The 15,184-nt window shown below is 37.7% G+C and overlaps 1 protein-coding gene across 1 annotated transcript; it reads right to left on the bottom strand.

The window, feature by feature from the left end:
- Nucleotides 1-13,151: 13,151 nt before the first annotated feature.
- LOC113356589 (legumin B-like) lies at nt 13,152-14,436 on the bottom strand. Its single transcript, XM_026599763.1, has 2 exons — nt 14,060-14,436; nt 13,152-13,734 (listed from the first exon to the last, which is right to left on the bottom strand). The coding sequence occupies exons 1-2, from the start codon at nt 14,093-14,095 to the stop codon at nt 13,384-13,386; spliced, it is 387 nt and encodes a 128-aa protein (XP_026455548.1). The 5' UTR covers nt 14,096-14,436; the 3' UTR covers nt 13,152-13,383.
- Nucleotides 14,437-15,184: the final 748 nt, after the last annotated feature.

Here is a 15,184-nt window from a genome sequence, read left to right as displayed (position 1 = left end):
TTCTTGGTTATAGTTCACAACACAAGGGTTACAGGTGTTTAGATCCATCTAATGGAAAAACGTTTGTTTCTAGACATGTTGTTTTTCATGAAGAGACTTTTCCTTATATAACACTTTCTAAACACAGTTTTACTGATTCTCCAATATTTGTAGACTTTCCAAGAGCTTCTGATACTATGGATACTTCTACAGATATTACAGATACTTCTACACTCAGTGATAATAATAGTACTTTGGATACTTCTGATACTTCAGTTCATATTTCTGATACTTCATCTACAACAACAACATCAACTTCTGTTGATAACTCTTTGAATACTCATCAAATGATTACAAGAGCAAAAGTTGGTACTTTCAAACCAAAGGTATTCTTCTCTACAAAATATGCATTGTTTGATTCTCATATATCTCATTTTAATCATATTACTCCTACATGCTATACTCAAGATGCTAAAATTCTAGTTTGGTTGAAAGCTATGCAAACAGAAAATACAGCTTTACAAGAAGTTGGTACTTGGTCAAAAGTACCTCCTGATCCTACTCGAAATGTAGTAGGATGCAAATGGGTTTTTAAAATAAAGTACAAACCAGATGGTACTATAGAGACACATAAAGCTAGATTAATAGCTAAGGGATTTAATCAAGTTGAAGGCTTTGATTTCACTGAAACTTTCAGTCCTGTTGTGAAACCTACAACTATTAGACTTGTGCTTTATCTAGCTGTTAATTTTGATTGGAATATTAAACAATTAGATGTAAGTAATGCTTTGCTACATGGAGATTTAAAAGAAGAAGTTTACATGAAACAACCTCCTGGTTTTGAAGATAAAGAACATCCTGATTATGTCTGCAGATTACATAAATCCTTATATGGTCTTAAGCAAGCTCCTAGAGCTTGGTATGAAAAGCTCATGGATGCTCTCATTGTTGTTGATTTTATTCCTTCACATGCAGATTATTCATTGTTTGTTCAGAAGTTAGGCTCTAAACTCACTATTATACTAGTGTATGTTGATGATATCATCATCACAGGGAATAACTCAGCTCATTGTGACTCTATTATTGCTTATCTATGCACTCAATTTTCAGTGAAGGATGTAGGAGCACTATACTGCTTCTTAGGTCTTGAGGTTAAAATGAACAACAAAGGTCTTTTTCTAAGCCAAACAAAGTATGCTCTTGACTTATTGGGGAAGACAAATCTAGTTGGTATCAAACCATGTTCTACTCCTTATTCTAGCTCTCAAAGACTGAGTGCTATTGATGGTGACATTTTATCTAATCCTACAGAGTATAGATCTATTGTAGGTTCTTTGCAATACTTAACTTGGACAAGACCTGAACTATGCTTTGTTGTGAATCAAATATGTCAATTCATGCACTCTCCAACAAAAACTCACTTAACAACTGCAAAAAGAGTACTCAGGTATGTCAAGGGTACTATTGATCATGGTCTTCTTTTCACTAAAGGCTTCACTGCCCTTCAAGGTTTTTCAGATGCAGACTGGGCAGGTAATCCTGATGACAGAAAATCAACTAGTGGTTACTGCATATTTTTTGGTGACAATCCTATTAGTTGGTCAGCCAAAAAGCAAGCAACCATTTCAAGGTCAAGTACTGAAGCTGAATATAGGTCTTTGGCATCCACTGCAACTGAAGTTGTTTGGTTATGTAATCTTCTCAGAGATTTACACATCTTTCTGCCTAAATCTCCTACTATAGCTTGTGATAATAAAAGCTCCATATCATTGGCTTCTAGTCCTATTTTTCACAGCAGGATGAAACACATGGCTTTAGATTTTCATTTTATTAGAGAATTAGTTCAATCTAAGTCTCTACAGGTCATCTATCTGTGAACACTGGAGCAGGCAGCTGCCATATTCACCAAAGGCCTTACAACACCACGTTTTGAGTTTCTCAAATCAAAACTGAAGGTCTTAACACCCCTTCATTTTGTGGGGTAGTAACAAAAGTATTTAATTTTTCAGTTCTGTGCATATGACCTGCACACAATCCTTTCTTATTTCTGTGTATATGTTCTACACACAATATTTGTTTGTGTGTGGTTGTGATCTCCACACGTGTGTGGCTTCAGTTATTTTCTTGTTAGAGTCTGTGTGTATTTATTACGGTGATCGGACTCTTGTTTGGTAATGAAGAACAAAGTTATTCTTTCTCTCAATACTACTATCAATTGTATTTTGTTGTAAATGACGCATGTTGAACCATTTAAATTTATGTTTTATGGAAGCTTAAATATGAGGTTCCTGAATCCTGTTTGTTTCCTAATTTACATTCGATTCTACAATGTACAACAATCAATCAAGGAAACCTGGTCCGCACTCCGCAGTTTCAAAAAATTTCCTAGAGCTTTTTTATTCGGCACCTTAACGTTTGAAATCTCTTTTAAATTTTGAAATTTGTTACCATATATAATCAACAAGGCGGGTCCTGAGAATTCAAGGGCTCCAATATAACACGGATTCTGTAACAAGCAAATAGATTTCTCTAGTTGTGAAATATCCACCCAGAATAATGCACACATCAATGGCCATTGGCCAGTACCTTGGTTCAAACATTTACATTACTGGTGAAGAATCGTCTCCAATTGCAGAACCGGCCGTCTCCCATTGAACAAAATCAATCGTACAACAATGTCTTTAAAAGTTTTTTTTTTATCATGTAACCAAAGAACAATAATCGAAACAGCTGATCGCAGAATTGGGATATCCCTATCCCAAAACAAAAAGTAATCGATTGAGAGAAACTTGTCCAACAAGAAATAGCAATCTTTGCCGATAAGAAAACGGTTTCCTAGCTAGTTCGAGTATACCCTGATTTCTCATCTTATATAAGGGTAACGCCATACGCATAGTCGAAACATATACAGAACGAGAGGGAGAGAGACCCATATTCAATATATATCTAATCAATGGCAGACGCAGTGAAATTTTTTGATGGATCAACCGATTCATTGGCAGTGGGTCCAGATCTTACGGAAACTTTTACGAAAACAATGGAAAATCTTAAGAAATATGCTGATTCTCATGAGAGAATGACAAAGTTCAGGAAAGCTATGGTGACATTTGAATCGGCTGGTGACAGTTTTTCCAATAATGATCCGTTATCGGAACCAGATGCTATTGATGGTTTTCTTTTGGTAAAGTTAATGACTTGGTTTAGATGATGATGATGCAAAACTGGAGGCCGTCAAGGACCCTGAAAATTTTGCTCAGCTTCTCCAGAGAGAAAGGGAAAAGTTAATACAACGTTTAGATGATGATGATGCAGACCAGCTTGCAGCCAAACTGGAGGCAGCCAAGGACCCTGAAAATTTTGCTCAGCTGCTCCAGAGAGAAAGGGGAAAGTTATTAATTGGTTTAGATGATGATGATGATGCAGACCAGCTTGCAACCAAACTGAAGGCCGCCAAGGACCCTGGAAAACTTGCTCAGCTGCTCCAGAGAGAAAGGGAAAAGATATTAATTGATTTAGCTGATGATGATGATGCAAACCAGCTTGCAGCCAAACTGGAGGCCGCCAAGGACCCTGAAAAATTTGCTCGGCTTCTCCAGAGAGAAGGGGAAAAGTTATTAATTCGTTTAGATGATGATAATGCAGACCAGCTTGCAGCCAAACTGGAGGCCGCCAATGACCCTGAAACAATTGATCAGCTGTTCCAGAGAGGAAGGGATAAAACCACACGCATATTAAGAGATTTTAGTCGAATTCTTTCGTTCAAGCTTTTGAACCCCCAATTTAATTTATTTATCATGAAGTTTTAACTTTTCCTTTTAAGGCCCTATTGATTTTGAGTTGTTTAGGATCTTTGAAGGTCCAACTTAATGTTCATTGATTAATATAAAAATTTACCGTTCATTAATTTTGGTTTATACAGTATTTTACAACAATTCTTGCAAGACTGAACTTGCATCGGTTACCAGGAACACCGGTGTTGGAATTGCCAATTTTTTTTTTTGTAATTGTAGTCTATGAGTTTCCTGCAAACAAATGATAAAGCCTCTGACTTTATGCAGCTCAGCAAACACAACGAAATATTGCTTATAAAACGAAAAGCTGACACCCATTATAATTTACTGAGAGCATTCAACTCATGTTTCTCTTGATACCTCTCATGTTTAGTTGCATGTTTCTTTTCTTCAAATTACACCTCAAAGTCATTTTTTTGATCGGTTGTTTTTGTCATTTATAAGCCCTCTCCTATGAGGCAGATTGATCTATTTTTTCCAGAACGCCTTCTCATCAGACTTAAGACTTGTGAACTTGTGCTGCACCACTCTTCTCCCCAAGCAAAATCCAGTGGCTTGTAAGTGCATGCTCATTGTGTTGTTACTTGTTATATGCACTTTGAGTTAGTGAGTTATAACTGATGACTCCAAAACCAAAAAACACAGTGATAGATGTAGAAACAGAATCCCCGTCCAGTCAATCATTTCCCTTTCTTCCAAATCTGTGTGTGAAAGGGAGCCACCATAAGAATCCCATTCCTAATTTGAGAATCACTAGGATTCCAAATTTTCACTAATCCATGGTCTGGAAGGAGAGTTAAAACAGACGGATGAGATTTAACAATCTGGTGGTAGCTTATAAAATTTTAGTCCTACATTAGCCTTTGGTTTATATGCCTCAAGACCAGCATCGCTATCGTCGTGTTAAGCGTACAGGATCTGTGGTTTTCGCTCCTTGCGGGGATGCCGAGCGACTAGCTACATCTACATCAGCTGTGCACTACGTTTTTTTCGGTTTTCATTGCCTTGGTCCCTGAAGCTTACTGTTAATGTCTCCGTTTTCGGGTTGCTGTTTTTCTTTTCTTTTTTTTTTGTTTTTTTGGCCAAAAGCACAAGTGAAGCTGGTTTGTGACCAATAAAACAGGTAACGTTTTACATCCCTATGTAGATTTTTACAGTAAGAATCAATTTTATCACATTATGAGAAAATTCTTGACCTGTTTACAATGAATAGCAAAACTAGTGGCTTTGGCTTATGGGTGGCACCTTCTTAGTTGAGTTTGTTCTTCAAAGTATATGAAACCATATTTGTTGGCATGTATTTCTTTACTTTAGAACTGAAATATAATGCATCACGGTGTCAAAATTCGTTTGCAAGTACTTCTCACTTTACTGTTTTCCAGGTTTCCCTCCAAAAGGGTACTTTCCAGAGCAATTGGATACAAGAGTTCTGTAAATACTAAAGACCGCACGAGATCTATTATATGTGCGAGATAATGGTTCGAAGAGTAGGCGAAGGTTATCGCATACAATATATTTAAGATGACGCATCAGATGCGAAAATATAGAGAGCGTGCGAGAAGAGTCAAAATAAGCGTGCGATAATGCCGCACGTCAGCTCCGAAAATAAGGGTTTTATTAGCTGTTGTCCACTATGTAAAATTCCTATATAAGGGGACCGAGCGACCATGTAAGAGGAGAGATCTTTTTGAGAGTTTAGGCTTGGAATTTAGGAGAGAGAAATATTGTTTGTTCTCCAAGTTATAATTCATCTCAAATCTTGTAACTAGATTGAAGATTCTATGAATGAATGTATGAATTTTAAGATGATTACTTGAATTGTTATTTGGATTTCATTGAGGGTGTGGTTGTAGGATTTCCTGCAACTATATTTTGGCGCTAGAAAACAGCTCGGAATGATGTACTGTGGTAGTGAACGTTTAAAGGTTTAAATCTAACATTTCAAAAGGATAGCCTCAGAAATTTCATCTTCACTGTTCAATTTTTGGTTCTTTACAGAGAAGTTCTTCGTTATATTGAAACAAGAAAACAATAATGGTGAAGAGAAGCAAGAAAATAGCTGGAAGGAGAAGGAGTGAAATTGCAGAGTCATCTAGGATGGGAGAAGAAAATAATCAAAATCAACAAATTCATCATCCAGTTCAACGAGAACCTGTACAAGACAACGCTATTGATTATGACAGAGTAAGTACTCATACTTCAGAAACAGATTCAACAGAAGAGAATGAACAAAGGACTGGAATGGGAGGACTCATAGAAGGAGATGATGAAGATATGAGAATCGCAGAACTTCGACAGAGATTGATTGAAGAAAGAAGGCGAGAGGATGAAGAACGTGCGAATTTGATGCGACAGAATAATGAGTTAAGAGAAGAGAATATAAGATTACAAGAGCAGAGATCGAGAAGTACGTCTCACTCAAGGTCAAGATCAAGTAGGATTACGTCAAGACGTAGTCAATCTAGCCGAAGAAATGTCATATCAGAAACACATTTGGATAATATTGCAGAAAATATTCAAGAAGATGATGGTCGGCAAGATCGACGTGATGAGTATCACATGGAGCAGCAGCCATTAGATGATCGGTACGTGCTAAATGGTGAAGGTCATCGCATGCAAGAGGATGATAAAAATAACAGACATGAACAATAAGGTGAGCGATATCAAGGCGAACATAATGATCCGGAACAAGGAAGAATAATTCTACAAGGTAGACAAGTATTAAGAGATCAACGTGAACGTGAAGCTGAAAGATATATGGCAGAACAGAATCACGCACATGATGAGCGAGAAAGGCGCAGGAAAAGAAGACAAGAAATCGAAGAACGAGAACTCCAAGACGATGTGCGCGAAAATAACCATGACAACCGGGTAAGAAAACGTGAGGTCAATCGCACACTTCCAGACCAAAATATGGAGGACGGAGAAGAACGGAGAAGAACTAGGTGGCAAGAAAGAGAGATGATAAGGGATCGACATGATCAAGTCGAAGAGGATGACTGGGAAAGACGGAGACGCCGAAGAGATGCTGAAGAAGAAAGGGAGATGCAGGAAGATAATCGTCAAAATACACATGACAACAGAATAATGCAAGCAAGATTAAAAATACCAATGCAACAAGACCAGGTGATGAATGAACAAATTTTAAGGGAGTTAGCAGAAATGAGAGAAATGATAACAACAAGAAGAGAGGGTGGTAGGAGACAGTTGGATGAGGCAATTGAAGAAGCAGGAAAGACATCATTTGCAAGACAAATACAGGTAGAGGGAATACCGCCTAAATGCAGTTTACCAGCATTCACCAACATATTTGATGGAACAACCATTATGTGCGAACTTTATTGCAATGGGAATTTCATGATGCGGTTCTTTGCTAGTATTTTCCGGAAAGCTTGTCAGGAGAAGCTTTGAAATGGTTTGAAGGTATACCTACTGGAACAATCAGATCATTCAATCACTTACAATCAATCTTCCTAGGAGCATACATCAGCAACAATGTATTAAGGCCAGGCATAGAGCAAGTATTTGGTTTGCGAAGAAGAACAAATGAAGACCTGCGAAGTCTAACAACAAGATGGAGAAGTATGTGCAGTGAAATGGCAGGATGAGTGGATGAAAGAAATCTCATATTAGCGTTCATCAATGCACTCTTCGCAACAGATTTGTTATACACACAAATTTTCAGAATTAAAGAAATCATATCAATGACAGAGCTACGAGAGTATCAAGAAGAATACATCACTCTTCAGCAAAAGCAGAAAGAAATGAAATCTTATCCTGCGGCAAATACAAGCACAAAAGCTGGGAATGCGAGTTTACTTCCTAAATTAGCAAATACAATCGCAAACACATCTCAAGGAAGATACGAAAAAGCGATAAACGAAGATCAACAAAAAATGGTAGCAATGGGAAGTTGAGACCAAGAAGAGTGGGAAAGAGAAAAACAATTCAAAAAATGCTTAAAGTTAAATGGAGAGAGACTAGGGATGGCCATTTGCACCACCCAAACCCATCCCCGTGGGTCCCGTCCCGTTTGGGTATATTTTTACCCGCACAAATGGGGATGGGGTCGGGTATGGGTAATACCCGAAATCTAAGCTACGGGGATGGGGCGGGGATGGGATTCAAGGTCCCCGCCCCATACCCGCCCTGTTGCTTCCATATTATAAGGGTTTCGACTTTTATGTGAGAATTTGTATCGAATTTTATACTTCTACCACATAGTCGAGCTTTCTTATATTTATTATATTCTTGATCGTATATTCATCACTTTTTTTTCTTTGTTGTGATCAGACACATTCTTTGACCGTTCTTGTATCGTAAGGACAAAGTAGAAAAACTAAGAAGTCATTTAAAGATTCTTTTGTTCACCTTAAAATGAATTTAAAATTTTAGAATGTATTATTCTTATGTTATTATTTTTGGTTGCTTCATATTAAGTTTTGATTATAAATAAATTTATGTATTAACTCCGTGTTACGGGTAACCCATGGAAAACCTGCCCCAAACGGGTATTCTCCATACCCGCCCCGCCCCAATTCATGTGAGTAACGGGGCGGGTATGGGTATTTTTTTAACGAACGGGACAGTGACTGGGATTGGCATACCCGCCCCATGACCATCCCTAAGAGAGACAGGACTGTTCATAAGTGATGGAAGAAAAAAACTCGCGCTGCACTTAAAAGTCAAAAATGATGGACATCTGGATTGCCGCGGCAGGAGCTGGCTATGCGGTTATCATATTCAGCTGTGCAGGAAAGAAAGAAAAAAATGATCAAAAGAGAGAGGAAATAATGCCGAATATTGCTACCTTAAATATTTTGTAAAAGGGTCGTAACTTTATGAGCTAATTAGGATATGGGTCCTAGAACATGCACTTGGTGCAATAGGATGATAGACTAACGAAGACCGCTAAGTTAATAGTTAATTAACATTTCCATCTTAACCAAGTTAATTCCGTTTAGTTTGAAAGAAACCCTGTTAAAAAAGATAATCGGGTTCTAGCCGACTCGAATCAAATACTGTTAGAGTCTGTTGGAGATAATGGCATCCGCAGATGTTATTGCAGAAATCCAACACCTTGCCTTGGTCCTTGGTATACTGAATATTCTTGTGTGATGGTGAGGGAGACCGCGTGGATCCCAGCTTCACTCTTCACCTTGAGAGAATTCCTTGTCGTTGTATTCAGGTGATTTAGTGAGTTTGTATTTCATCCTTGGAAGAAATAAAAAGGTACAAGTAAATTAGAGTTAGCAAATTTGAATTTTGTATGTGTTCTTGATGGAAACCCAATTATTAGAGCATCATCAAATAAATAAAATTATGGTTCCAGTACCCATTTAGCACAAAATTATGGTTCCATTCTTCACTGTAGAAAATAAATAAAATAAGCAATTTCCTAAGATAATTAGGGTCGTGCATAATAAAGCCTCGCTTATTTTATTTATTTTCTACGGTGAAAACTAGTCGTCAACCCATACCAAACCCAAATATAAAGGGGCGAGAGTATAGTAACCGTGTGAGTTCAGGCGAGAGTGTGGTGAACGTTTCATTTTGGGCGACAGTATAGTCAACGTTTGATTGTGGAGCGGAGACAGAACGAGCGCCTGATTGAGGCGTGAGTATTATCAGCGTCAGAGGAAACGGCAGCTATACGTGCGCCTCACATCAAGCGCATATATTATCACCGGCCAACAGATACAATAATTAACTCCCCCAAATGCCATGTGCTTTTACAACAAGACGTTTGCTATAAGTCCGCCTGTTGATTGGGCGTAGTCTTTCATTTTCGTCTCTTACCAGGCGTCAGTAATACTCACGCCCTACACCATGCGTGTAAAATACTCCCGTCCCATACATACGCCCCTATTTTAGTCTTTTACCACTGCGCTTCACCTCTAAAAATGCCAAATTTTTTTAGCTTTTGGTATGGCATTTGGTCTTTAGTCCCGCTCATGATTGTGGTTGTTCTGAGTTGCTTAACTAAAATCTTCATTTGATTTCAATCCCCTATTGATCGATGCGAATAATTCAGTTTCAAAATTACTAAATAGCAAGTGGATATCTTGTAATTGATTATTTTTCGGTTGATTAGATATCATCAGATGAATTGAACCTAATTTGGTTACGGTAGAGTTGCTGAAAAAGAATACGGGTTTCTTTCAAACTAAACGGAGTCAACTTGGTTAAGATGGGAATGTCAACTAACTATTAACTTAGCGGTCTTCGTTAGTCTACGACCCTATTGCATCAAGTGCATGTTACAGGACCCAGACCCTAATTAGCTCATAAAGTTACGACTCTTTTACAAAATAACTCTAAATAAATTCCCATAAGGATGAATGTTGATCTCTCTTTAAGCATAATTCCCATAAGGATGAATTTTGATCTCTCTTTAAGCATTTTAGATCCCAACCTACAGTCATGGATAGTTTTACATAACAATAAAATAAAATGGAGATTTCAACTGAACTCCTACTTACTAAGATGTGGTTTATTTGGAAGGAAAGATACAATACTCTGTATTAATTCAATATCACATTCATTAATGGTCTAGGAAACCTTCTCGTAGAAAATTGCACTGGCCAGTTAAGAAAAAAAAACATATCCCTTGGACAACATCCAAGTTTCAGAATCACAAAATTAATGTTGATGTTGAATGGGACTCGGTCTCCTCCCTATCTAGATTTGCACTAATTTTGAGAAATGATGCTGGTAGTTTTGAAGGTGGAAAAACAAGACCTACTATAAGCGGAAGCTATAGGGCAAGCAGCTCACTAGGCAAAAGAAAAGGAATTCAAAGTTTCAGCATTGAAGGCGTCAGTGAAAGTTTTTTTTTTTGTTTTTTTTTTTGTGTAACCCAATGAGTTCAGATATCTTTCGGCGCAGCAAAAATCTTTTGGATGAAGCAGATAAAGCAACAACATCTTGTATGACTTTTTAAGGCTTCTATTTTGTTCCTAGGATAGGGATTGCAGTAGCGGATGCTCTCGAGGCAAAAACTTTTTCTTCTTCTTTGGAATGGGATTATATTCCGCCCGATTATATTAAGTTTAAACTTTTGAAATTTGTCGTTGTACTGAACCCAAGTTATAATCGCGGAAGAGATAAATCTTTACTTGAGAAGCAAAAATTTGATCAAACTTATCCTTGAAGTTATACTACCCTTCTCTAATATCGTAATTCGTAAGCAGAAGCTCATTCACAAATTCCCTGCCCCATGAAGACCCCGAATACACAATTCCTAGATAAATAGCTTTTTCAATCTGGTCTGCTCTCGAGTCCCTAGAGAGTGTTTTGAATCGATCAAACTTACATAAGTAGAACAATAAAAATTCTATGGCATTAACAAAAGATGATATACAAACAGAACTTAAAATTGAAACAGATGGTACTTACTAACATATACGAGGTTTAATCATATGATCCGCAGCTACTACTTTTATGGCAAATAAAAGAATGTTGATCATAATTAAGAGTTTCATCACGTACTACTTGGTATTTTTCAATCCTAATTAGCGGTTTATTTCCTCTCAATCTGAATCAGAATCGTTGATCTTCTTCTTCTTTTTTAATTCCACCTCCTCATCGCTTTCCTCCTCTTCCTCTTCCTCACCCTCATTCACCACCTTCTTCACCGTAATCCCTTTCTTCAACCACTCCCGCTTAAGCGCCTCCACCCTTTTCTGTAATTCCTTCCTTTTCCAGTCTCCCAAGATATATACCGTCTGTTATCGTACGAATTTTACGATCAGCAATGAATATGTACTTTCCCTGTATAGTACATTATGATGAAAATTAACATGTTCAAAAGAAAATTTTACACAGTAGTTGATCACAATTTGTGGATGCATTTGATTTACGAAACAACAAAAAAAATCTCAAACATAAAAATTGATTCATACTGCGATTAAAGGAAATATACGTACTGGTGGTCCTGTATACGGTGATGCTATTTTCTTCTTTGGTGATTCCTCCGTGGTCAACTTGTTTGATGGTTCCTCCATGGTTTGAGCTCAAGTAAGTTCTAAAGATGCAGAGAGTGTGAGCGAGAATAGGGAGAAATCTGACTTATATGAAGAGATGGAAACCCTAAGAGTTTGCCCTAATCCCTGATTCTAGTAAGAGATCGAGCGGAGAAGAAAGGGTAAAAGAGACAGGCAGGACTGATTATGAGACCGAAAAAATTGGCGCGCTGCGGCCTGGTCAGGTTAAAAGTAAGAAATGATGGACATCTGGCTTGCCACGTCAGAGCTGACTATGCAGTTAGTTTCAGCTGTCCAAAAGTCATTCTACCATTCTCTCTTAAGAAGAAGTTGAGAAAAGTTAAAAACCCCGGAGTTTGTTGTAAATGACGCATACTGAACCCATTTAAATTTATGATTAGTGGAAGCTTACATATGAGGTTTCCATTTGAATTCCTGAATCCTGATTGTGTTCTTATTTACATTCTATTCTAGAACGTACAACCAATCCAGGAAAGTCCTCCACAATGTGATGCATCTATGATATCATAAAATTACATAGAAAACTTGTTTCAGTTTCGAAAATTTTATGAGCATTTTTATTTGGCACCTTGTAAACAAGGGCTTCAAAGGAGCAGAGAAAACTGAACCTCCATATTACACTGATTCTGTAACGAATAAATTTTTTTGGTTGTGAAATACCCACCCAGAAAAGGGCATAGCGATGCTTATTGGGCAAAAGCCTGTACCTTGATGACTCTGTAGTATGTAGATCAAAACCACCACTTGCCAGTTGCCAACTAGACGAGAAATTTGACTTTTCATTATCGCTAATCTAAATCAAGTCAGACTGCAATCGAGTAGCAGTGAGAGGGAGAAATTATTATCAACATTTCTATGTGCTACTCAAGTAAATAACTAGCAGGAAACCACTGAGCAAACAAGATAAAAAACATTATTGGCACACTAATTACAAGACAGCAATTTACTGGCACGCTAATTACTCGACAGCAATTGCCAAATGATGCAAATCTGCTCGAGCAACAAACTTGATCCACACTAAGCTAAGAGTTACAAAATTAGCACTGTACTACACCCAAATTGTAATCATGGAAGTGATAAATCCTTACTTGGGAAGCAAAAGTTCGATCAGATCGATCCCTGGATTTATACTACCTTTCTCTAATAGCGCAAGCAGAAGCTCATTCACAAATTCCCTGCCCCGTGAAGAGCCCAAATACACAATTCCTAGAAATTTAGCTTTTTCTAAATCATGATTCGCTAGAACTTATTCCTGCACAACTTTTACACCCTAATCCTGATGGCTAAAGCGCGACTCAAACTCAACGAGTCCCTGAAGTGTTTTGATCGAATTTACATACGAATTTAGAAGAACATGGAATCAGATTAACAATTGTTTCATCACCACATAAGTAGAAATTCAAAATTCCATGGCATTAACAGAAGATGATATATACACAGAACTTAAAATTGAAATAAATGGTACTTACCAACATATATAAGAGGTTCATTCATATGATCCGCGGCTACTACTTTTAAGGCAGATAAAAGTAGTCATCATAGTTAAGAGTTTCGTCAATCAACTACAACTACTACAACTACTACTTGGGATTTGTCAATCCTTCCTCTCAATCTGAATTGTTGATCTTTTTCTTCTTCTTCTTCTTCTTCTTCAATTCCACATCCTCATCGCTTTCCTCCCCCCTTGTGTGCTTCTTCAATTCCACCTCCTCATCGCTTTCCTCCCCCCTTGTGTGCTTCTTCAATTCCACCTCCTCCTCAACCTCATCGCTTTTCTCCTCATCCTCCTCTTCGCTTTCCTCCACCACCACATTAATCCCTTGCTTCAAAAACTTCTGCTTAATCGCCTCCACCTTTTCCTGATATTCCTTCCTTAGCCTCTCCTTTCTCCGTTTCCCAAGATATATACAGTCTAGTGTCGTACGAACTTTACGATCAGGAAGATATATGTACCTGCCCTGTATAGTAAATCACAATGAAATTAACATGAAATTGTTAGAAAGAAAACCACCACAAACAAATTTAATACAGTAATTAATCTCAATTTCTCCAGAAGATAAACAACAACAACAAGAAAAAATCTAAAACATAAAAATTAATTAAATCTGCAACAATGAAAACCAGCATCGCTAATTGAAATAGATTGAACATAGAAACCCTAGGTAGAATCCCTTAAATTAAAAAAGCTGAATCTCATTTACTTTGTTTTTGTTTTTTTAAAATTATTGATTTAACCTTGAAAGAAAGTAATAAAAATACTATGATTAAAAGATACATACGTACTTTTGGTCCCGTATATGCTGATGCTGGTTCCGCCATGGTGAACTTCTCTGATGATTCCTCTATGGTTTGAACTGAAGTAAGTTTTTAGAAGGAAGAAATAAGGATGGACTAAAGATAAGATGTAGAGAATGTGCACGAGAGGTCCAATTTATAGGAAGAGATATAATTTCTAAGAATAGGCCCCTAATCCCTGATTCTCAAAACCCTTAAAAATCACCTTCCAAATCGAAACCCTTGAATATTAAATCAATTCTGGAAGATAAATTTCGATGATGATGACGTACCATCTCCAAAACAATATACCTGAAGAGAAAGAGCAGAGCTGCAGAGGTGACCAAGTTGAGCGAATTCAAGAGTGATGAGAAAGGAAAACAAAGAGAGAGAGAGGGTAGATGACGCTGCCTATTAGGTCGTCTTAAAGCACAAAAATCAAAAATGACGGACATCTGGCTTGCCGCGTCAGGACCTGGCTAAGTGTCGCACCTCCAAATGGCCTCTTGCAAATTCCAGCCAAAGTGTAACCCGGCGTCAAAGTGGTTTCCTGAATCAAGCTTCACCCACTTGCATTTCAGCCTTATAAGTTTGCACCTATGCAAATAGCCAAATCTTCGATTCTACATCGAAAGTCTTTAGCCTTTTTTCGTTTCTCTTTACTTCTCAAATGCTTACCATAAACCACTCAAACATTGCTATACATTGCGAACAACAATCAGTCAACCAAGAACACCTAGAACATGACACAATCAACTCATTTTATTGCATCTAAGGGAAGAAATACAAAACTTTCCCACTTAGGGACTTACACAGACTTGTTCCTCTTGGACCAAGCCTTAGCCTTAAAAAAACTCTCTCAATTTGAGTCTCACACTCTCCTATGTAAGCCTACTGATTTTCCCATGCCTTAGGACTATTTATACAACAATTTTACTAGCCAAAAAACGTGCACAACTATTGCACACGCATGGGACAGCCATCTGTCTTATAAAGCAGTTCCATAACCGCCACTAACTATGCCAACTTGGCCAGTTTCTCTTTAAACTCGCTCCGTCATCCAACACATGTTCTCAAGCAGTTACGAACACTCTCCCACGCTTATAAACTTGCTTTCTAACTGTTATATCTTGT

Source organism: Papaver somniferum, chromosome 3 (assembly GCF_003573695.1).
Source record: "Papaver somniferum cultivar HN1 chromosome 3, ASM357369v1, whole genome shotgun sequence".
Lineage (NCBI taxonomy): Eukaryota > Viridiplantae > Streptophyta > Magnoliopsida > Ranunculales > Papaveraceae > Papaver > Papaver somniferum.
This window is presented reverse-complemented; position numbering and strand designations above follow the sequence as displayed.

What these genes read in the sequence shown, in the direction of transcription:
- LOC113356589 (XM_026599763.1), bottom strand. Translation starts at nt 14,095, where the DNA reads ATGGCGGAACCAGCATCAGCATATACGGGACCAAAA. An exon ending in CAGCATATACGGGACCAAAA is followed by an intron (nt 13,735 to 14,059) that starts GTACGTATGTAT and finishes TTTACTATACAG; the next exon opens with GGCAGGTACATATATCTTCC.